Genomic DNA, 25,702 nt, shown 5'->3' with positions numbered 1-25,702 from the left:
AATTCACTTCAAGAGTTCTCTCATGTGTTCTTCCTGCCAAGGCTGAGGAAATCTTGACAAGCTGATTAATTAAATCCAGTGTCTGGAAAAGTTTCATTTGTGGGAAGACTTTTTCATGGCTCTTAAAAAATGGGTTCGGTGACCGTTTTGACTTTTTGTTAAATGGACAATTTGAGTTTCTGCTGCTTGGTAGATTATTAAAGAAGAATGTTTTAGATTTTGACTGTTGACTTCTTTCAACCTAACAAAAGGATTTTCTATACACTCTTAAGCCTAAAATGGATCGTTTAATGTTGTCAGTTAAAGTGTTTTGCAATACATGGCCATAGCTTCACATACATATACTGTATATACCGTATATATATATATATATATATATATATATTGAATTTTTTTTTTTTTCTTCCACTTTTTTCTTTTCTTTTTCCCATTTTAATATTTTCCGCAATTTTATTTCCCATTGAAAGGAAGCTGAAACAGGATATATTCATATAATAACTTTAGTGTAAGTCTAAACTGTCAACAATCCTGGTGTAAGGCAGCTGGAAAAGTACAAAGAACTGAGTTTGTTTGTGATGCTGGGACACAAAACAATTAAACCCCATTTGTTGCTAGATCCCGAGGAATGATATCCTGCCCTCCCACCAGGGGTTGTTGATGCCCAGGAACTGAACCCCCTCTTCTTATCACACCTCTCCCCTCCCCTTCATCTCTTCAGGCCCTGACCATTGGAAATGTCCTTACACATTTCATACTGTTATATAATTTATTGTCATGTTATGAAGACTTGATCATCATGTTTGGTATTGTTTTAAAGGTCATGGTGCGATGGGTAAAAGGGTCTAGTTCCTTCAAACCTAACAAAGAGTGTATTAGAGCTTTTTAACTTTAGGACATAAACTGCACTCCTCTAAGAGGTGTGACTTTCTCAGGGAATCTTTTTTACAGATAGATTGAGATCCCATTTGATGCTCTCTTCAGTCACGAGAAAACAAACAAACCAAGTTTCTCACTGGCCATTGGATTCTTTGTTACATCTGGGTATATAAGGTGCATTGGACAAAGACTCAGGGAAGCATCTGTAACCAGAACTTCCCACACTGCATCGGTGTGTCTCAATTTTGCCAGGTATGATAAACTTTGTGGTTTTATTTTATTATTATATTATATTGATCATCTTTGTCTATTAAGTTTGGATTTTCTTTGTATGTGCATTCTATGATTTAATTAATGTTGTACCTGCCTGGCATAATAAATTGGTATTGTTGATTATATCTGAATTCTTAACAGTCAGTTATTACCGGTAGTTTGAAAGCCTGTTTTGTTACCGCAAAATCAATATGTCAGGATAGGATGGACTGGAGTTTTGATTTTCAACAATAAATGGGGCATATTTATTAAAGCTCACATGTACCAGAATTCCATCTATCACCTGCCTTAGCAAGTTGCATGATCGTGACTAAAAAAACTATTGTTATGTTTCTGAGCAAGCATTGGGCGGCCAGACTTAATGATATTAGTTTACCCGGCAACCTCTGACTAAAGATCAGAACTGACAGTTTTGTGACCGTGAGATCCGCGATCCGGCCGACGTGAGACTCTGTGCAACTGCAGGTCCCAAACGAAAGGATAACTATATATATATATATAAAGTATGAAGATTTACAGATAAAATTAACTATGATCAACAGATACATTGGAAATGCCCTATAACTTATTTGACATTATAATAAAATTGGAGTCAGATCGGTCTTAACCACAGAGTCATGTAAATTGAACTAAATTGTAACAGTTTTTAAATAACTTCATGTAGAAATCGCTGAGGAGAAGCAGAACACGAGATCCGTTCAACCAGGCCATTGGATTCCGTCGTCGGGCCAGTGTGTGGTCTTTTACACTGGTTTCTAAGTATGCTAACATTGATGATGTTCAATTTTTTTTTAAATAATATAAAGAAAACGAGGTTCAACTTTCTGACCATATAACCAAGTTCTACAGCAGTTCATGACACAGTCACGAAATTTATAATTTATTGATTTGTGTTCCATTGACATGAATTTCCCCTTTTTTTTGTGTGTCACTCACCCTGAATGAAACGTCAGAATGAGATTGTTTGAATTAGCCACATTGTAAACTACACGAATTCGCGTGAGATTACGTATGTTTTAAAAATTGATAAAAAGAACATTTAAAGGAATGGAATGTTAATTACAGTATATATTCTTACCTGCCACGGGCTCTCTGGTGGGGTACAGCTTGTTGTCGACTGTCAAGCTGATGTCATAAAACACTTCCTCCTCATCTCGATCTGCATCAAGCTGTAAAAAAACAAAAAAGTGTTTGGTTTGTACCAGGAGTTACTTACAAAGAGCTCACACAGGTATGTACGACAACACATGACGAGGAAGCCAAACAACAGATTGTTACTTTCTGAATCGTGTTTCAGTGGTCTCTACTAATTAATGCTTCCTATAGGTGGTCCAACACGTCTGTGTAAACAAGATTACTGTATCGATCTCAGGCTTGGCTAGAAACTCATTGGGTTGGAGCCATGCTGCGATTCATCAATGAAAGCAGACTTCATCACTTTCCTATAACTCCCATCATACTATAGGATTCACTAAACAGGATAGGTGCTAGAAATACGCCAGCCTCTCAGTTTCAACGGTTACACAGAACAGAAAACCTTCATAAGACGTTTCACAAGGACCTCGTCTAAACGCATAACAATGCATCGTGGCAAAATACATTTTGAGAAACAGGCAGGAAGAGCAACAACCCAATCCGGTCTCTCTGAATGTTTCCATGACAACAGACTAAAACGGGCCACAGTGTAGCAGGTAGTGCGTAGGAGTGTCCCTTGAGCTTGAGAAGACCGTGTACCTGTTGTATTATTATTGGATACAGAGTAAGGTGTCAAATATTAGAAATGAACTCGCACGTATTGGATTCTGACCTGGTCTGACCGAAGACGTCTTTCTGTTTTTATTACGATGCAATTTCATGATATTCTTTCGCTCATAAAACAAGTGTGCTGGCAGTATCACAGTAAAAAATACCATTGTACTTTGATATATATCATGATAGTGAACGATGACCATGGCATTTACTGAAGGTGCTAGTGACAATTAGGGTAAATAAAAACAGTATAGAATAGAAAGCCTAGAACAGAAAGCAACTTGCATTGAATATTTTTGCATACAACGAAATTGGAGCACTGTATGAACCTACACATAATTTTATTTATTTATTATAAATTTTATTGATCATGTTTGGGCACAATTGAAAAAACTTTTTTACTTTTTTCACAATATCTGAATGAACTCCCATCGAGGAAAAGTGTGTCGTTGCCTTTTCTCCTCTCTCAGGCTAATCGTTATTCACATTGAACACTTCCAATGTGTTGTACATGAGAATCAGATTTGCATTCAGCCCTGCAGTGCTCTCCAAACTTTGCAGCTCACGGAATGTCCTAGACATAAATCAGCCTAATGGTAAAAGTAGCCTTTTTTTTGAGCTAAAAAGCCCAAAATGTTCAAACACATCTACTGCTTAGAGAGAAAAAGTAGTTCCAGTGTGCTAAAGTGATGCATGGTATTCATTTCCATTGTGAATGTTATTCTAATTCTTTTTAAGCAATTCTTTTCTCAGATGTATATAAAATTCAAACTGTTGCATACTAGCAACTTGCATAACTTCTCAGTAAGGTTTCCAAATTGGAGTTTGGAGCCCTGTCATATATCACTCATAAAAAAGTTCTCTCTACCTGATAGATATCACTGAGCTGTCTGGTGAGATATCACATCTGTCTTTGTAACAGCCCTAGACTCTGTAAAGAAATTAAAGAGATCAAATGTGTTGGCTGTGCAGCTCGAACTTTTTTTAACCAATCACAGAACGCTCATTTTATATATTTGGGTGTCTTTGGAGGGTGGGCCTTCAAAGAGTAGATGGGCCCAATCATAGACGTAAATAACTAGATGCCACATTTGCAGCTGTTTCTATGTGCCAAATATATACAATACATAGTTCATCCGCCATATTGGAACAGGGCAAGCAAGCCGGTCCGTTAACACTCAAGAGCAAGCTGACAGTGCGTTTGCAACTATAGTTACTGTATACAAGTGTATGATTATCAGTCCCTGCAGGATTTGGAAATTGCAGAATTTAACGCATTATCAAACAAACTCCGCAAAATTTGCGGCAACTTGCAAAACTTAGAGATTGTCGCAGATTTTCCACATAATTTGGCCGAAGACGCATAAATAAGCCGTGTTATTTGCTCCAAAACTCAAGCAGAAATACTATAGAAGGGAGATAGAAGGGTCAGTAACACTTACAATTTGCTAACAACACCCATTGCCATCTATTAAAAAAATAGCCTCTGGTCTCCCTTCCTTCGTTACGCTGAAGGCGTTAGCATTAGCCGTAAAGTTTTTTTGGCTAAAGGTTGCAGGCTAGTGGCTTTGGTCAAGTCAGCCTCACCGATGCGTGCGTCAAGTTCTTAAACAACACATCTGGAAACAACATAAAGCCATCTGATCTATGAATAAAGCTGTCATGTTTATTTCGGTGTCAATGAACATTCATCACAAATCAACTAAATGCTGATTTCTTAATAGTAGGTTCATGGTATAAACTCAAAAACGTTATCACAGAGACATTTCCACAACCATAAACAAAGCGGCATGAAACCAAACTTAATTAGTTGCTTGACCTGTCAGTCAAAATGGCCTCTTTAGCGGGCCTTAAACTTAAAGCAGCCAAGGTTTCCAGACCTTCAGTATGAATCTGCTGGATGCCTTTTAATAATAGGAAATGCATAAATAACGTTTTCACAGGTGATAGTTTTAAAGAAGAATCCTATTTGCCAATTCAAGTAATATTTTTTACTTTTCTGTAAACCCCCCCCGCAATTCTTATCGCAAAATTTGAATTGAGCATTTTTGGCCGCAGAAATCACAAAAAATCTCTGCAAAATCCTGTGGGGACTGGACATCATTTCCATTTCCAAGTATTCTAGTTTCCAAGAATTTTTACAGGCTTAAAATCTAGTGTGACTGCAACATTAGGTCCATCTTAAATTAGATGTATCTAGAACATATATATATATATATTGATTGTCTTCTAAATGCAAAAGTATCAACATACAGTATGTGTTTCTGATCTTCCATGGAATAATAGATTGGCATAAAACAATTGATTCAATGAACAACAAATTTACTACAAACACATCTACTGAGACCCGAGACGCCAGTGCACTCCTCTTTCATTAGTGGTCATTTCAGAGCATGTTTGAAAGACTCTGACTTTTTCAGGAAATGACATCTTTAAATTAATTTAATGGATTCTTACAACTCCAGTGCAGTTACGCTTAAAAGGGTTAGAGCAGAGTCTAATATCAGAGTGCCCTGCTGAAATTACTGACATGCAAGACGCAAAGCAAAGCAAAGCAAAGAAAACTAATTATTTTGCTGCTGGTTGAATCTTCAGTTGTGTGTTTTTTTTAATAGTTTATTATAACCTGTAATGTGTGTGGGGGCTATTGACCTCAAAAGACCAGTTACATAAATCTGCAGGACAAAGAAAATGTACTGAGAAAATTGACAGCAGGTTATTTTAAATCAACTATATTAAATACATTTTTAAGGATCCACATCTTTGCGAATGTAATAAAAAAAAACACAAGTAGTCTGTTTGGTAACCATGGATTCTGTCACTGGGATAGCAGTCTGTGTACAAAATGAACACATTTGTCACAATAATAATTAAAGAAATTGCCTATTTAAGATTTGCAGTAGTTACAGTAACATGTACAGCATCAAAGTTGTCTCATTTTTATTGTATAACAAGCACGCAGAGTTGATACTGAAATACAGCAGAGAACGACATAGTCTCTTGAGCAAAGAAAGAGCAAACCATGAGCAATAAAACTGTTCTCCGGGTGGAGAAAATCTAGAGCTGTTTACAATAATACTTTATTTCGATAAATATTTGATTCCTAATAAAAGGACAAAGCGAATAAATAAGCACATCGTGTAGGCCTACATTAATGTACTGTTCTTAATGTATTTGATGTGTATTTAAAAATGAAAAAGGCTGTCAATTAGGGCTGTGCAATTTGGGGAAAATATCTAATTGCGATTTTTTTGACAGACATTGCGATTGCGATTTGCGGTTTAATTTTTCTAAGTCAAGCTTCAGCTCAATATTGTCAATAGTGTGAAGCACAGTATGGGTATAATTACCCTGCTGAAATAAAACAATAAAACCATTACAGAAATTCTAATTGTTTCCATTAAAGCCATTACAAAATTCCTTTTGTAGTATGTTTTGGCCACTATTCAAATAGGAATTACTGTTGTTCTATTGGTTCCCAGCTGCCAGATTACATCACATCAATAGAATCCAAATAGTGAAAGTGTGAAGGGAAAGTTACCTATTTGTCAGATATGGTGACCCATACCTGAAATGTGACCTCTGCATTTAACCCATCCAGAGAGTAGTGAACACACGCACTGCAAGTCGTGAGCACACGTACAACCACGACTGTTGGCCACGACTGCCTGTGACAAACTAAAGTTTCCTTTCTGTCGGTCTCTTGACATTGTGTCGACAGAATGGGGTTTGACTTGAGAACCTATCATCTTCTGACTAACTTTGAAAAGGCCAATGAAAATTGGTCTCCGCCCCGGACATCCGGGTATAAAAGGAAGACGGCGTGCTGCATTCATTCACCTTTTGTTCTTCGGAGCCTTCACATCTGATGACAAAATTCGGAAAAATAGCTGGATTCTTATGACTCGTGGACCCCTTCGGGGGCCTAGCGCCCACATTCTCACAAAAAGAGTTTCCTCTCTCTCTGGGTTTTTCTTACAGCCGCTCTCACCCTCCAGATGACAGTGTTCGGCAACTCGACATTGCGTCACGGCGAGACTGCAGCGCCTCCGTGCGAGGCAAGGATGCTCCTTTGCTTCAGGCCGAGGTCGCCACCCTTCTGGTGAAGGAAGTGATCGAGCTCGCCCCTCTAGCCAAGGTTTTACAGCCCGCACTTCATCGTCCCCAAGAAAGGCAGGGGGTTGCACCCCATTCTAGATCTGCGTACCCTGAACAGGCACCTACACAAGCTGCCGTTCAGGATGCTCACGCAGAAGCGCATCCTGACGTCTGTCAGATGTCAGGACTGGTTCATGGCGATCGACATGAAGGAAGCGTACTTTCATGCCTGATTCTCCCTCGTCATCGACCGTTCCTGCGGTTCACTTTCGAGAGGCGGGCAAATCAGTACAGGGTCCTCCCTTTCGTTCTGTCCCTGTCTCCACGAGTCTTCACGAAGGTCGCATACTCAACTATATCGATGACTGGCTCATCTTGGCACACTTGCGAGATCTGTTGTGTACACACAGGGACCTGGTGCTCCGACACCTAGATCGTTTGGGACTACGGGTCAACCGGGAAAAGAGCAAGCTCTCCCCCATGCAGAGTATCTTTTTTCTCGGTATGGAACTCGAATCTGTCTCCATGACAGCGCGGCTGACTACCGAGCGCGCACAGAACCTCTTCAAGCAGCAGCCAGCGGTCCCCCTGAAACTATTTCAGAGGCTCCTGGTGCACATGGTGTCCTCGGCAGGGGTGATCCCCCTCGGGCTGATGCACATGAGACCACAGTCTCATGTGCACACTCCACACTCCATACTGCATGTATCGTATCGTATCGTATCGAAACACATAGCAATATATTGTATCGTGACCGATCTATCGTGATATGTATCGTATATACACAGCCCTAGTAATCATTGACAAAGCATATAAATTTATTCTTACAACAAAAATTTTGATGTTCTTAAGAAAATATTTGAGAACGTTTTAAGAGAATCGCACTTATGAACATTCTTCCGAACTTCCTATAATTTATCTCAAGAACAATCTTATAATTTGTTGTGAATCCGGTGTGTGAATCCGGTGAATCCGAATTTTGACTCCCCGCCAGATTACGACTCCCCTCATTGATTTTGATGGGGAATTAGCTAATCCTAACCCCTCCCCCACATCTAATCCTAACACCTAATGTTAGTGGGGAAAGGGGGGTCATAATTTGGCAGGAGTAATTTTTCGGCACAACACCGGTTCTGTTGAATTGTCCTACCCTGTCATTTTACAATTTTTTTACAATGCAAAATGTCAGATAGTCCTACCATTTTAAAATAAACACATTAAATAAAATTACATCGTAACTACCCTGTCAGATTATCCTACCAGCATAAAAGAAACATGTAGGATTAATTTACAGCGCAAAACCCTATCAAATTGTACTACCAGTATTAAATAAATATGTAGATTGATTTAACAATGAAAAATAAACCGTAGCAGTATAAAATAAACAGACAGGATGACTTTATAGCTCAAAAAAATGACGTAACATTGATGTGCGCATACCTGGTAGGATAATCTGAAGGGTAGGGTGAAATTTCAGGACACCTGCCCCTTAATTGCATTTATGATGCTCTGATCAAGGTGCGCAGGTGCTTCTGTCATGCACCTTGAGCGCAAATTCGTGGTAAACATGATAGTCTGAAGTTTTACCATCAACACAACTCGCTGTCAGTAGACTCTGCTCCTTACCTTCATACAGAAACCGCAGCAGAGACATTTTCCATCAAATTTCTATAATCATCACGGCGCCGAATAACAATAAAATATGTCCATATAACGCTGTTTTGCATTTGACTCGAATATATTAAAATGATAGCTAGTAGCCTAACACACATTTATTGTATCTAAGTTTATCATTTGTGCTGTGTTTTATAGCAAATAATCAGACTAATAAAACTTCCATGGAAACGGGAGCAAAGAGCTATTCTCATGTCATGTAAACATGTTACTGAGATTAAGTCCTTACTCTGATTATTGGAAATAATCGCATTATTGGTGCGCATGTAAACGTAGTCATTGACTAGTAGTCATATTATTATATGAGAGAGAGAGAGAGAGAGAGAGAGAGATGTAATATTATAATAATAATGTACACATTCTTGTAGCCTACACTTGCATTACATTGCATTAGAAAATATAAAAAATTAGCACAGGGCTGGATGTTATGAAGCTATTGCAACAAATAAAATGTCAACCACAACACATTTTTTAATTCCATTTTTATACCAGGGTTTGTAAATAGGTGGGCATGGCTATCTCACATGCACTGCTTGTAACGCTTTACCCAGATAGTTCTTGTGTAATCCAAGAAAACAAAAGAGCTTGAAGGCAAAAAGTCTGCATCCCACATGTTTATTGCCAGGTACACAGGCAGCGCACTCCTCTCATACATGAGGGATTTACTCTTTAGCGTCACAAAACAAAATAAATCAAAGTAACACAACAGAGTTGAGCATTTGTCATCTAACACGGCTCTCATTACACAGTCCTTCTGCGCCATACACACACAGTGAGAGGTACAGAGAGGCGTGACCAGACTCTTAAAGGGGCACACTGCGCAATAATGTCTTTTATGCAAATACACAGTTTTGGTCGTTACATGCTCCTGATATTAAAGGGGTCAGAGGGCACGAATACATGTTTTTCTGTGTCTTTGGTGTGTTATAAGTTACCCATGCATGTATTAGACACGTAAAATTGCAAAAATTAAAGTGTCGGAACAAAAGATGCATTCTATCTAAAAGCGAATGCTCACCCAGACCTGCCTGAAACGCCTCGTGTAACCACACCCCCACAAATCAACGTCAGTTCGTGGTATGATTTGACTAAGACCACCCAAATGTATATGCAAGTAAGGTGGGCGTACCTGTCAGTACAATTGCTTTGGAACCTGATGTTCCAAATATGGTAAGAGGCGTTACATTTCCATCACACGCTTGCAGTATTCGACCAATCACTACGCACTGGTTAACTGGCCAATCATAGCACACCTCGCTTTTCAGAGCGATGAGCTTTGTAAAAAATCTGCGTGTTTCAGAGAGGCGGGGAAAAGAGGAGATACAAACATGCACGGTATGTGGAAAATACAGCGTTTTTTAACCTTAAATCGTGTATACACATTGCATTACATCTAAAACAAACCATAATATTTGTTTCAGCCCTGTCATATGACCCCTTTAAAAACCCAATTAAACATCAAGAATATTGCTTGTGTAAATAGACAAACATGATATTAAGGTCATTGACATCTATATTTAACATGAAATGTTACTCGCTGTTTATTTGATTGATTAAGAAAAATATCAGATATGATGATGGTAAATGAAATTGTTTATCAGGCAGAGATGAGCTTCTTTCATAAGGTAAACACAGGCAGTGTATGCGGAATAATCTGGCTCTTCGTGACAGCTCTTGGGGTGTCTGTCATTACGGTCTAACTGAGAATGACTTAGAGAAGCAATTTGTGCTTAATTATCAGTTTATCTGTCTGTGAGAGGGCCGCAGTGCAGAGCTCACACAGTTTTTACTTACATTTCCAGGCGATTCATTAAAAGGAATGCATTCACCTGCATCTCTTACTACACGCATCATTTGTACCCCAGGTATCATTTTGAGCAAATGTAATTACGTGTCATTAGAAAATCGATAAGGTTAAATCAGACAGAGGCAAATGTTTGATGTTTGAAACTGAAAGATGTTATATTTCTGCTTGAGACAGCAAGCACATCCTATTTACACATCGCTATTATTCATAAAATTAACGTAACAGTCATGAAAACTATTTATAGCACAAAGGGGATGAGCTCTTGAGAAATTGCATTAGTTCTGCGTTGACTGTGAACATCCTTCATCTATAGTAATAAATCCTCGTCTTGGTCTCTGCTGTGCTGCTAAGTCCATAGTAAATATAAAATCTTTGTCTACAACTGAATGAAACATGCAGGGCTAAAGATTGGTGGTGAGGGGAAGGTTACATTGATGTAATTCTGCAATGTATAAACATTTCAATAAAAAGAATGTTATCTTTGTTTAAAAAAGCATGTGATGACAAAATTAATCCTAAATAAAAAAACATCTCAAGACGGGCTAAAAAAGTTGCCTGAGCTGATAAGACTAAAGCAAAATTTGGCCTCTTTAAATCTATGACAAATACAGTAGCAGATGTTGCACAAATTGACACACTTTAATCCAGGAGAAATCAGAAAGAACCCGAGACCTAGTTGAGAACAGATGGTGACTGTATTTAATATTTGAGACTGAGATGGATTTGATTTAAATCCTCCCCTTATTCATCATTAAATAGCTTTAATGCTTGGTACATATGTAAGTCAGTAGAAGACCCTACAATACCGCTGCTGTCCTTCTGAAACCTTGTATCTCTTGATTTTTATTTTTTGCCATAAATCATTATTCACGAGTTCGACTATGCAGATAATAACGTAGGAGCGATGGTAGAAAGGTATGCGTATTTGGCGTGCTGTCCAGGGAGCGGGCCCCGAGCTCCCGCCCGATCGGGGCGAGTGCACCGAGCTTGGAACCGGCCCGAACCCAGAGAGCACCCCCCGGGTTATTGTGTGAGCAAGCTGGCTCAAGGAGCGGAGCTTCAGAAAGGGATGGGATTCAGAAAGCTTGTAGAGATGATGCAGGTAAGACGGCTTGTCTATTTATAGGAATGCTGCTTTGAGCTGGTTGGTTAGATGCAGTGATTGCTGATTACGGATCAGCCGGGCTGATTATCTGCTCCGGCTCCTCCCGAACTTTGTTAAATTAAGCATCATTTATTAGCCACCCTTTGTTTGTCACAGTTTTGCAAATGTTCGACCAAATAAAAGGTATAAAAAAGGGCTTGTCAACTTTGACAACACAGTATTTAATCGTTTAAAAAGTACACAGTTTGTTAATTTGCTCAAAAATTGGATTTGGACGTCTGAGGTTTTGGAAGGACAGTGACAATGTGACATTTTATACCAATGTTTTTGGTGCCCTCACACAGTCTCATGCACTATTCACTTTATTTTCTCACAGTATTTCACAAAAGTCATACTGTTTTAGAAAGACACGAGGGTGAACTGCTACTTTAACTATTACTAAAAAGATGAAAAACTAGAATCGCCCCTGTTTTAGTTCCTCTTGTGCTGCACTTGATTGGTTGATAAAATTGGCTTCTTTATGATTTAACCGTTCAGTTTAGGTTAAATTAATAGTAAAGTTCCATACCATGGTAGTTTCAGTTAACAAAGTTGTGCAGTTTTGAAAGTGTTTATACAGCGCCTGCAGGCAGAATGAGACATATACCTGTATAGCAGCAAATTAGCAAAATTTCGAGCAGCGCTGACAAAGTGACAATGACAATTTGACAGCCAGCACACAAACCATCCTGAATTCAGCTGGCATTAATGGCACATTTCATTGATCTCAGGGGAACCCATATATCTCTTATAAGACATAAGCCTCTCCTAATTCTCTGGCGATGTTGCATCACTGACAGTATTTGCAACTAAGATGATAGGCTGCTAAACCAATTTGTTGCAAATAAATTCAGCAGATGGAGGTCCTCCATGCTCGGCTGGTTCATTTCTCTTGGAATGAGAACAAGATGGAAGAGGAAGCTATAGCAAAATGTGTTAATGCATGCATTATACCTTCATTCCTTTTTATTCATTTTTTTAAAATATTACAATTTCAATAAATGTTAAGTGACCCATTCTCTTTACACCACCATACTGGCAGGCAAGGACATGCAGCCAGGAGTGAATATGGAATTAATAGTACCAGCATGAGTTTCAAAGCAACATAGTTCAATGCGCACTTTAATTCAAAAGACATAGACATGTACATAGCAGAAAAAAGTCAGTGAAAGACCCTGCATGCCGCTGCTTTTCTTTCTGATACCTCGTTCTCCTGATTTTCATTTTTTGCCGTAAATCATTATTATTAGTCACCCTTTTGTAAATGTCTAACTAAATAAAAAGTATTAAAAAAGGGCTTGTGAACTTTGACAACACAGCATTTAATCATTTAAAAAGTACACTGTTTTTTAATTTGTTAAAAAATTAGATTCGGACATCCGAGGTTTTGGAAGGACAGCGATGATGTGACATTTAGTGCCAATGTTTTTGGTGCCCCCACATAACTTTCAGAAATGCAGTCTGATTTTCACCGTCTCATGCACTATTCACAGTATTTCACAAAAGTCATATGGTTTTAGGTTGCAACACATTCTCACTCCAAACTCGTCACATATTGACGCTCGGTCAGCACCCCTCGGCCTCACTTTTGAACGCGCAGAGTACCCCTTTGGGCGACATGTAGGGTACGCAAATTTTACGGTCATTATCAAATTGTATATTAGATATAATTTGCAATGATGATGTGTCAGGGTTTAATTTAAGTTTAACGGCCAGGATAAGTGCGTTTACATGACGCTGTTCAGGCAGTTTGAGCAAATAATGTAACAGTTTATTTATCGTAATATAAAACAAGATACAAGCAGTCACAATGTCATTCAAAAATACAGATATTCCAAGGGTACCAACGCAAAACGATCAATTTGTATGAGGAACAGATGCGAAAGTGATCACCGTCCGCTGTAAATCTCAGATCCGGTGAACAACAGACGTACAAAAATTGCAGCCAGAAGAAGAGCTACGTCAGCTTCGATGCCATTGGCTCTCCCGTGTCTCGTGACTCATTGCGTCATTTCGTTGGCTTTGAACGTGAAACAGTATTGGCTCCTGCGATCGACTGCATCTAGCTAATGTTCCGGTTTATCTTTTGAATGGGAACCGACTGCGTGCATTCACGGACACGGCATCTTCATATAAAGTTATCGTACGGCTTCGGTGCAAAAAGGTCTACGACACAAGTTGTTTGTAATACTTTTATACTGCTTTTGGTCAGTTTGTGCAATAAATACCTGTGATTACTTTTATTCGCATGTTGTGTTTTATATGGTTGAAAAGTGGTTAGGTTTAGGGTGGGGTTAGGTGCTACAAAATATTAAAACCATAAATAATTATGAAATGCTAAGAATGTATGCTGTCATGGTTCTGCCCCATCTTGTCTTGCTTTTCTTGATCTAGTGGCAGAACCATGACAGAACCTCTTGTTTCATGTGGAGAGAGGCGTTTTGGCCCTTTGGCTTGCCATACTCTCTCCAGGTCTCTTGTTTCCTCGTTAGTGCTCGTTATTAGTTCATGCCCCGCACCTGTTACCTCTTGATTTATCCCCTTTATAATGCCCTTGTGTTTTCTGTCCCGGGCTGGTTCATTGTGTGATTGTCACTTGTTTCATGTGGGTGAGTTCTTGTCTTGTTAGTGTAGTTTAGTCTTTTGTAATATATGGTAAATGTTATTTTTTAGTCTTGTCTAGTTTAGTGTAGTTAGTCTCAGTCCTGTCTTGTTATTCTAGTCCCCTGTTTTGCTGTGTTACCCCATCGTGGGATTTTGTTTTGTCATTTTTGTATTCAAATCTGTTAACCCCTTACCCGCTGTCTGCGTCTGGGTCCTCCGTTCTTTGTATCCTTGTAACACACCCTGTTACGTGACAGAATGAACCAGCCAAATCAGGACCCAGCAGACAAAGGGATCGGTGTGGGGTGGTTGATGCCACCGGGTTCCCCTCCAGGGTCGAGGCCGCCGGACTCCCTGTCAGAGTCGGGGCCCCCGGGCTCCCTTCCAGGATCGAGGCCGCCGAGATCCCTTTCCAGGGTCGAGACCGCCGGGCTCCTTTCCAGGGTCGAGGCTGCCAGGTTCCCGTCCAGGGTCAAGACTGGCGGGCTTCCCTCCAGGTTCAAGGCTGTTGGATTCCCCTTCAGGGTTGAGGCTGCCGGTGTCCTGTCCTGCCACAGATCCCTGCCGGCATTCCAACCGGTACCCAGGCCTGTCCAGTCGACACCCCGTCCTATGTGTTGTTCCTGTCCCGCCGGGCGATCCAGCCGATGTCCTAGTTGCTGCCCAGCTGCCAGAGAGCACTGCCCAGCCGTCGGAGAATGCTGCCCAGCTGCCAGAGAGCGCTGCCCAGCCACCGACATCCTGTCCGTGTGTCAGCCGGCAATCCTGTCTGTGTGTCAGCCGGCAATCCTGTCCGTGTGTTAGCCGGTCATTCCAGTCCGGTGCAGCCGGCCATTCCAATCGGGGTCATTGTGGACTTTTTTTGGACTTGCTTGTTCCCCTGTTTAGTCTTGTCTGGTTTGTGCCTGAGGGAGCGTCAGGTTGCCGCTCCTTAAGGAGGGGCTTCTGTCATGGTTCTACCCCATCTTGTCTTGCTTTTCTTAATCTAGTGGCAGAACCATGACAGAACCTCTTGTTTCATGCACTGTAAAAAATGATTTTTTGAGTTTGTAAATAAAGATAGCATTACTTGAGTATGTTTTACAAGCAAGTTGTATTTTGTCTTTCTACTTTAAAATGTTGCGTTTAATAGCGCATGCGCGAAAAAAGTGCACTAGTCCACTAGGGGTCAATACACACACAGAAAGTGTACAGTGTGCCGTTGTTGAAGAAGAATGATACAAAACCAACACACTGAAACCAAGGACAGTAAGCTAAGAAGCATATCCTTCTTCATACTGTTTGGTTGTTGTTCTTGTTGTCTTGCTGTTTGCTCGGATTGTTTGCAATGGCAAAAACACTTCCTCAATCATTAATTTGCAGTGGGTCTGTGAATGACGCAACTCAGCACTGCCCTCTGACGGTCTGGTAGAGCACACATACTCATTTGTGTCATGATCCTGCCTCACCTTGTCATACTTTTCTAGTCTTGTGGCAGGGTCAAGACAGCCCCACGTGTATTGTGTGAGATACATGGCATTGTTTGTTTTGGCGTGCCATGTGTTCTCCTGTCTCGTCTCCTGGCCCCGCCCCCTCGTTTCCTCGTTAGCTTCCCGCCAGTGTCTGATTCCCCACACCTGCCCATTGTTATTATCCCTTGTTAGTTTCCCTATTTCATGCCCTTGGGTTTGCTGTCCTGTGCTTGTTTGTTTTGTGCATCTGTGCATTTGTGCAATTGTGCGCCTGTTCGTTTTGCTACATAGCCTTGTTTAAGACGTTGCGTATTTTATGCCTTGTAAAATTATATTCTTCTTGTCTAGTTTAGTGAGTCTAGTGTATGTCAAGTGTTTTATAAGTTTAGTCAGTCTAGTTTATTGTTTCTGTCTAGTCTGTTTGTTAATATATCCCTGTCAGTCGTGGGTCTTTGCTTTGTGTTTATTGTTTAATAAGATCCTTGTTTTTCACAACTGCTGCCTGCGCTTGGGTTCTGCCTTCCCCGACACATTTGTATTGCGCATGTGTTGAACTCGGATGTCCGCGCTTAATCAGTGATGAGTATGCGCAGGAAGCTGTGCTGACGCATTTGTGCGCGAGACGGACACTTTTGAACTTGTCAGTTTACTTGTTTTTCATTTTCTTGTTCTGTTCTGCACCTCGTTTCTTTGCTCGATCCATTTGGTCATGTGACTGTCACAGAGTGAGTGGTTGACATAATAACTTGATTTAAATAAAATATATTTGTTGAACTCGTTTAAAATGATAGACAAAAGTTCAACTTACTTTTACTTACTTACTTTTTTCAATATACTTTCTATTATTTATAAAGTTTTGTTTAAAAAAGCTTAAACTACTATTTTGGCACAATGGCGCCATGTGCGGCACCCCTATGCACCGCATATACTGCATACCCCATTTTTGCGCCACTGTGGGTGAGTAAAAAATAACACAATTTTGATTTTGAGATGAACTTTTCCTTTAATGCAGTAAAAAATGTAAAATACAGGTAAAACAACTGTAAAAAATGAATACAGAAAATTCCTTCATATTAATATAGTATATTGTGCCCTATTTTTATGGATTTTTAGAGTGTTTACATTACGAAGCAATTCAACTGTAAAGGAAGTTCAATCCCTCTCAGCAGATACAAACACATTCTCATTTCCAGTACTGCACTGTGAGCAGAACATCTCTCATCTTAAACACATCAGTGTTTAAGGACCTTGATAAACATCCATCCCTCAACAGATTTGTATGGTTTGTTGTTTATCAACATTTATTTCTAAAGAAGGCAAAAAAGTAGAACAGTTCAAGTAATATTCCGCCGGACTTTCCTGTGACATTGAGGAAATAAATCAAGATTAATAAGGAATTACATCTTATTAATGTCATTTTACAGCTGATTATTGCAGTGTACTTGGTTAGATATCAGACTTGGTGCCACAGATGGAAGAGATTAATTAAGTCATCTCGCCTGAGCTGTGTCTGAATCACATTCAACCATCTGAAATGCCAACAGATTTAACACAAACCTCCTCGCTTTATACCAGATAAACACATTTAATTAAAAAAACTTTGTCCGCCTACAACACAAATCAAATGATCACACTTATTAATGATAGAATAAAGTTACTCTGCTTTCACTAAAATAAATAGTTGAAATTGTTTTAAGATTATGTGTTGAGTCTTTGCCTCTGTTTGCATCCTATTTACTTTATATGAGGATTCAAATTTGTTTTGATCTTTTGAGATAACAAAATATATAGCGTTATATAAAAACATACTTTAAATTTAAGAGCTTGAAACTTCCCAATGAAAAAGCCAATTTATATAAACAAGCTGCAAAAGTGGTTCAAAATTAAAAGGAAGGCTGTAATTAAATGAAAGGATAGTTAAATAATAAAATTATAGTATGAACCAAATTTAATAGCAAGTCAGTGCAATAGCTCCAATGTTTGCTAATCTGATGTTTTGAAATGAAGTCGCTACTGCCCAACACACAACACACAACACACAACACACAACACACAACACTAGAGCCATCAGACTCCTGACAGTTAATTAAGTCTTGTCGACAGGAAGTGAATAAACAATTGATGTGCAGAAAAACGACTGTTTTTGCTTTCCCATCCCTTGGCTCCAATGGGCTTCCCAAGGCCAATTTCGTTATAAAAGGTATGTTTTGTATTACAGTGCAAGGTGCATCATGTTACTGGATGACAGAATTTTCAGTTTGAACTAAATGATCTGCAGAATGTGCGGCTCGAAAGAGTGGAACGTTGTCATTTATCTTTCTCCAACCCTGATCACACACCTGCATCCCCCCAAACCTGCAGTTCATGCTGGCATATTACCCAAAACTAAAATCTATTTTATTCAAATAGGTATAAATGCTTTATTCTTTTATCTTCCCATTTTCTAGTTTAGAGGTAATTTTGTCTATTGCTGTGTAATAGCATTCTCAGGAGCAGGTGAAATGTGGGCTATTAGCAATCGCCTGCCTCGTGATTGGGCACATAAACACACAAAAAAGACTCAGAATGTGTGCAGAGGAAGAAAACACATGGATTCAGTTTATCACCAGCTCATAAACTCAAATACCTTTAGCCAAGGATTAGTTTGTTTTTATAATTAAAGAATTAGTTCACCCAAAAATAAAATTTCTGTCATTATTTACTCCTTTATGTTGTTCCAAAGCTGTATGACTTTTAGTCTTTTCTAAAAAAAAAAGTAATGTAGGGTTGTAATGACATAAGAGGGAGTAAATGTCACTAAATTTTCATTTTTGAGTGAAGTGTATAAGAACAGAAGAAACAACACACCTTTATCACCATTATCACCTTTCAAATGTTTTAGATCATATGTCCAAATGTCTGTTAAAATCTAGCAGTTTGGTTTCTGTTTTAGCTTAAATCTCATTCTGAGTGGGAGCGTATCCCCTGCAGCCATTTAAAGGCAAATGAAAATAACCACCAAAGCACTACTCCTGGTATTTCCCATGTGAACCCTTGATTTGACATCTACTGCATTTCCCCTAAATTCCCCTGCTTCAAGCATCTTTCTCCTCAATCTTATCTGTTACGTGACTCAGGTCTTTAGAACAAAAGGATGTAATCAGCGTTCAACATCACATCCTCATTATCTTTGTTTATTAACTAAAAGAAGTTCACGAGAGACACATGCTGGATCTAACTGCCTTTATTTCCAGCCCCTCTCGGATCACATGTATTAAAGAGCGTGTCTTAATGATACTGACAGCTGTGGGACTTTGTGGTGGATGTGCACCTGGTCAGTGCAGTTAAATACGGCAGCATGGGATTTCATAACATCATTCCTGAAATGTGCGCAGGTGTATTGCGTTTCTTAACTTTTAAGCACTTTGGTATCAAATTGATACCTGTTTGATTTGCAAAACGAATTATGCATGCCTCTAAGAGCGTGTTCACCTATGCCATGTTTGGTTCGATTGAAACGAACTGCGATTGCTCTGTTAGTGCGGTTTATTTGTGTAAGTGTGAACGCTGCCACCCGAACCCTGGTGCGCACCATTCAAACGAATTCTGGCACGGTTCGATTGAAATATGAACGCAACATGGACCAAAGGCATCGAACCGAACCAAAACCAGGAAGTGATAACAATATACGACCCGAAAATCAAGTGATTTGTTCATACAAAAGGAGTGTTTATTAGATAAGTGCTTGCGCATGTAATGGAGGAAATCCTGGCACCGTTTTTGTTTTAAACACTTCATGAGGTCTTCGCGAGTTACCGGCTTGCTAAAAATACCCTCATATGCGAAGTCATACACTGAGCATGTATAATCCGGCCAGCACACAGCATTGTTTTGGATATCCGGTAAATTCCGTTTTAAAATATAAATCATAAAAGCTGTTGCGACTTTACACGTAAGCTGTTAGGTTCAAAATATTTAGGTTTGCTTTTAAAATACCAGTGTGAACACTAAGCGAACCAGAACACATTTTTTATTTTTTTGGTCCGGACCACAAGAACCAAACGAACCGAACTACAAGTATGAACACGCCCTTAGAGAGTTTTCACACTTGGTCCTTTTCAGGGGTCTGAGCACGGTTCGCTGCGTTTTTGGCCCATGTGTGAACACTGCAAATGATCTCAGACCCCTTGGAAGCTAACCAACGGTTAGGCTAACCTACGGTTTGCTAAAAACATGCATTGTGAACACAAACCGCTTTCGGCTCCCTTGCTGTTCCTGTTCGATTCTCTCTCTCTCTCTCTCTCTCTCTCTCTCTCTCTCTCTCTCTCTCTCTCTCTCTCTCTCCTGATAAGTACAGTGCACGCGTAAAGGGATCTGCGTGTAACTGCCGTTGTCCGACAGTTTATCAGAATTCTCAGCCCGAGTCCGACTGGCTGAAACAGCCCGGGGTTTTTTATGTAGGCCTACCTCCGCATTCAAGCTGTTGCAGCCATTAAAGTAGTTTAGTGTTTGTTTTTAATGGTAATTATTCATATTTCGTTTAGTTTCTTTATTATGTTAATCTAGAAAAATGTGTGAAGTATTTTTTTGTTTGTGGTTCAGGTGCTGAACACATTGTTTGACTGCCAACTGCGCTGGAGCGCGGATTTAAATTAATGATGTGAATGAGACTGTTAAAACTGTTGCAGCCATTAAAATAGTTTAGTTTAGTTTAGTTTATTTTATAATGGTTAATTATAATTCATTTCGTTTCTTTATTACGTTAGTTTAGAAAAATGTTTTGAGTATTTTTTGTTTGTTTCTCAGGCACAGAACGCAGTTTGATTGCCAACCGCCAGAGTTCAAATTTGAATGCATGACGGGTAAGAGTCTGCTTGAATTCCTCCTTTAGCTTCGGCTGTCACCATGAGAAAAAAAACTTTATACAGGTAACGCACGACATGATTACATACTCTGTGTCACCGTGTCCCAAACTGGTCAAAATATTCGGTTTGTCGGACAAATTTTTTTTGTCTGTTTATTTTAGATTTTGTTGTTGTTGCACAGACTTATTGGCGTGCACTGTGGGAGAAAGCACCTTTCGTTAATTGCTCTTGTGTTACTTTAATATCATAAGCTGCTGGGTCTGCGCAACGCGCGCATAAAGTTGAAAACATAATAAATCACAAACTTAATTACTCTGTCGATTGTGCGCTTTACCCACTGTTTAACTCAAAACACTCGCATCATAACAATATGTACTGTATGCATGCGCTGGTCTGGATAATAAAGTGATACTGCCATGCGGGGGAGTGGGGATTGAGCATGGCACCGTGAAAAAGGCCCGATGCCCGGCTCGCGTTTTAACAAACTGGCTCGAAGCCCGGCCCTATTTGTCGGGCTCAGACAGGAATGCAGGGCTCTATGTTTATTCATTGCACGTATTTGTCTGTTTTTAATACACATGATCTTCAATATAGCATTGTAGTTTTAGTTAATTCGCCATTCAGTCCTTTTTTACAGTGCACAAACTCTTACTAACTGCTAACGTTTACTATATTTTAATTTATTCTTACTATAATAAAACCATGGTAAATGTTCCTACGGATCAGTCCCCAAAAATCAGTATGAACATAAAGAGGTCTGAGTACCCATTACTGCTTAAGTGGACCAAAAAGGATCCGAGTCCTTTTTCAGGGACAGAGACAGTGTGAACTGTGAGGTCCCGGGTCTGAGCACCTGTTGGTTCATGTGTCTTGTTTATGTTTCTTCTCACCAAGCACATGGAAGAGCCCGTTTGACAGCTCTACATGTGCTCGGTCTTTACTTTAGGGTGCCCCACCCCCTTGTTATCCACTCATCACCGCACTCCTGTTTCTACTCCCACTAATCACCCCACACCGGTTTCCACTCTCGCTATCTCCTCTCTCTACCTTCTTATACTTCCAGAATCCCTATGTTCCTCGTCAGTCCGTTAGACTTCTAACCTTCATGACGACCAGTCTTGTGTCTTGTCTTGTCTTGTCTTGTCTTACTCTTGGTTAATTAGTTTTGTTCGTCTAGGCTCCAGTTCTCTTTTGCACCCTGCTTGGTGTCCCACTCTCACGCAGATCATTGCGCCGGCGACCGTGGTACCATCTCTGGCTGAAGGCAGAACGAGTTTTTCCCCGGTGGACCCATCTCTCTTCCGGTGAGGTCAGTCATTAGGAATCCTTCCTCTCTCTCTGGGGCTGCTCAAGCGGATTTACCGGATTCTCTCTCTGGGGGTTGTTCAAGAAGATTTTCCAGTTTCTCTCTCCGGGATCGTTCAAGCGGATTTACCAGTTTCTCCCTCCGGGACTGTTCGAGTGAATTTATCAGATTCTCCCTCCTGGGTAGTTCAAGCGGATTTACCAGGTTCTCCCTCCGGGACTGTTCGAGTGGATTTATCAGATTCTCACTCTGGGGTTGTTCAAGAAGATTTACCAGACTCGGTCTCCGGGGTTGTTCTAGTGGATTTACCAGTTTCCCCCTCCGGGGTTGTTCAAGCGGATTTCCCTATTTTTTCCTCTGGAGTTGTTCAAACGGATTATCAGACTCTCCCTTCGGGGTTGTTCCAGGTGATTCACCTAGACTCTCTTAGCTCTCTCTTGCATTCCCCGGCCGAGCGCTCGAGCCCCTGTGTCCTTCTGGTCCGTTTTTGATTACCACATTGTGAAGGTCTGCTCCCTTTTGTAAATAAAGTATATTTTGTGACCCCTGCTTTTGACTCCCATCCTTCTGGCGTGACAGTGAACATAAAAAGAACTCAGTCCTTTTTCATTTGGTCCACCTCTTGGTCCAATTAAAGGGGTCTGAGTTCGGTTCTTTTAAAGAGGACCCAAGTGCTCAGTGGTAAGAGCATTGCGTTAACAACGCAAGGTTGTGGGTTCGATCCCAGGGGATTATACATACCTATGTATAGGATAATGCAATGTAAGTCGCTTTGGATAAAAGCGTCTGCCAAATGTGTAAATGTAAATTAACGCATTTATAAAGTGCCTATAGCCTAGATAATGTGTGGTTTTTTTTATTGCTAATGTTTTGTTCGTACATCACTGCGAAATGTGTTAAATGGTTTGGTGCAAGTGAAAAATGCGGAAACGTCAAAGGTGACTTTTTTTTTACACAATCTCATGGCAATTACTAAATATTTAACTTTTCTTATGTTTCACTAAGTTACATTACATATCCAAAAGTATTACTTACTGTGACGATGAGGCCTTTCTCCTGAAAGTATTTGACCAGAGGGATAGCATTCTGTTTGAAATTAGTCAAGCGTCGATCGATGGCTTTAGGGTTGTCATCCGGGCGACCGTGCTGCTCGGCCCGCTTCTCCAGACGCTCCTTCAGACGCTGGTTAGAGCAGGCCAGAAACACCACGAGGTCTGGAGTGCAGATCTGCAGGGACGGAGAGGAGGTGAGTGTCTCCTTGTAAATGAACAGCATGCACTTAAACTAATGTCTCATTTCTCTTTAATACAGTCACCTTCACAATGTCAAGTTCAAAGTGATTTTAGGATGATCTGTATGTACTTATTAAATGACACAGGTCAATGCATCTCCAAGAATGATTCACAGGATCTATTGTGGCCCTTCACATTATAATGAAAAAACTCTATATGTTGATGAGAGGAATATAGAATGCATCAAGTGTCATATTTAAAACATTCATCCATGAAACCATAGGAAAGGGCATTTTTAATGATTGAAGATTTAAAGGTCTCATCAGACCAGCACTTTCAACAAGTTGGTACGATTTATTAGGGTCTTCATGAAATGTCTTGATCATATTTTGCTTAAAAACACTCAATGGCTGTGTAAACAAAACCCTTCTTGCCTCGTCAAAAACAGCTATGCTCACAACAACCCGTTTTGTTGCATGTCTTTTTAACTGATAATGAGTTACAGCGAACCCCACCCCCCTTCCGTCCGGCGTGTCAACACAACACACGTGTTAGTACTGCCATGGCAATGGTTTAGATAAATGATATTTCCTGAATTCTTCTGCAGTTAGTTTCGTCTTAAACGTCTCAAATCATTCGTCCGGAGACAAAAAAATCAGTCCCAGCAAATGCGCTTACGTTGTGCGTGTATGCTTACCTAAAATCCACAGAATCCACTGCAAATCTCAGCGGAATTACATGGATTTTAGTGCTCGTCATTGACAAATTATAACGTTACACACACAACGTGAGAGCTAGTTTGCTGTGACAGATTTTTCAGCCTAAGCACAAATGATTTGAGATGTTTAAAACGAAACTAACCCCAGTGTTCGCCCCTGTTCATTAGCAAAACAAACAGCTTGCCGCAGCTAAACATATTAACGCACATAATGTATTAACATTCATACAGCTAAACTCCAAGTGTCCATCTGGCATTGAATGTTATATTTAGCCCGTGACTGACTTGGCTCCTTTCGCTATCATATGCTAACGTTATTCTCCTATATATACGGTACATTTACGTCAATTCAGACTGTTGATAAATATTACTTACATCGGCAGTTTTGTCTCATTCAGTCTGTCTCGATCCCTCTTGAGGAACAACTTTGAAGCTAATCCTGCTTGTACTGTCCCAGGTTGAAAAAGCACTCCGGTTTGAAGTGATTCGTGCAAACAAGCAGGTTTTTACTACTGGTGGTTTCTGATGGATTTCCACTAAAATAAAATAAATCCACTCCTGTCTCTTCCTAAGTTTGGACTCTGTGCAGCGACTACATTGCATGTCTTTAGCCATGGCGTCACGTACACCGCTGTCACTTGTGAAAACAACAATGGCGGAGCGCGGTGGGTGGAACTGTGTAGATTAAGGGGCAGTAACATTATAATAAAATCCGCTTTGGATGTCACAACCAGAGCGAAATCTGAACGGCTCGATTTCTCACATGCTTGCAGGGAAAGGCACACCAAAACAAACTTACTGGGTTCTTATTTTTCACATTTTCTGGGTTGCAAGATGCACCGGGGACCCGATTATAGCACTTAAACACAAAAAAAGTGGGGTTTTCATCTGATGTCTCCTTTAAAGCAATGTCACGGGTATTAAAGTGATAATTCACCCAAAAAATGAAAATTCTGTCATCATTTACTCATCCTCTTGTCATTTCAAGCCTATTTGACTTTCTTCCACAGATCGCACAAACAAATATATTTTGAAGAATGTTAGTAACCGGCACCCATTAACTTGCATTGGTTTTGTGTCCATACAATAGAAGTGAATGAGTGCCGCCGCTTTTCGGTTACCAACTTTCTTCAAGATATCTTCTTTTGTGTTATATGGAAAGAGAAAGTCATACAGGTTTGAAATGACAAGATGGTGAGTAAATGATGACCGAATTTTTATTTTTGGGTGAACTATTCCTTTAAACATATTTATCTTGACTTTGCCATGAGTATGAACACATACTATAACTCAATTGCAACCTAAGGCCGTGTTCACACTTTACTTCTTTTTTGAAAAGAAAAAGTTGACAATGGTGATTTTTTTTTGTAAAAAACGCTCACAGCGTTGTGGTTACAAATAGCAGCCGGCAATGTTCAAAGAAAGCATTTGTGCACGAAGGCAGACAGGCATCACAGGCAGCATAACGGAGGTCTATTTGAATTATAAACAGAGAGCGTCTTTGCAATAACCAATCATATTTAAAAACTACAATACTAATTTCTTGCTAGAAATGCAATCAGAAGTTATTGAAAGTGAAAATTAAACTTACATTTATACAAACTATGCTCCAACGGCAGGGCCGGTGCTACAGGGGGGCGTCGCCCCCTTGCTGGGATTAACCCGCCCCCTCAGATCAAAATGAATGTGACCTTTAATTAATGAGATTTTTTTAACATCTTATTGATAAATTTCATTTGTGAACTGTATTGTCTTTCTACTGTGGATGTTAAAATACAAATTAATATTTAGTTAAGGACATTCTGTTTGGCAAAGTCGCATTTTGATTGGTTGTTTCATATAGCGCGCTCAGACACCCTAACATTACATATTGGAAAGCGCACAGGCAACGTGCATTTCATAATTTCACGGTTGCAATGCATTATC

General features: G+C 39.9%; 1 protein-coding gene across 1 annotated transcript in view; it reads right to left on the bottom strand.

The window, feature by feature from the left end:
• The window catches only part of ak5 (adenylate kinase 5), a 74,884-nt gene that overhangs the window by 20,732 nt on the left and 28,450 nt on the right, over window positions 1-25,702 (bottom strand). The window contains exons 6-7 of the mRNA XM_057334751.1: window positions 22,862-23,053; window positions 2,228-2,318 (exon numbers count right to left, since the gene is read on the bottom strand). Of these exons, the coding sequence (XP_057190734.1) occupies window positions 2,228-2,318; window positions 22,862-23,053 (283 nt within the window). The remainder of the gene's footprint in view (window positions 1-2,227; window positions 2,319-22,861; window positions 23,054-25,702) is intronic.

This window comes from Triplophysa rosa, linkage group LG5 (genome assembly GCF_024868665.1).
Source record: "Triplophysa rosa linkage group LG5, Trosa_1v2, whole genome shotgun sequence".
In the NCBI taxonomy this organism is placed as follows: domain Eukaryota; kingdom Metazoa; phylum Chordata; class Actinopteri; order Cypriniformes; family Nemacheilidae; genus Triplophysa; species Triplophysa rosa.
Note: the sequence above shows the minus strand (reverse complement) of the source record. Positions and strands in the feature narration are given on the sequence as shown.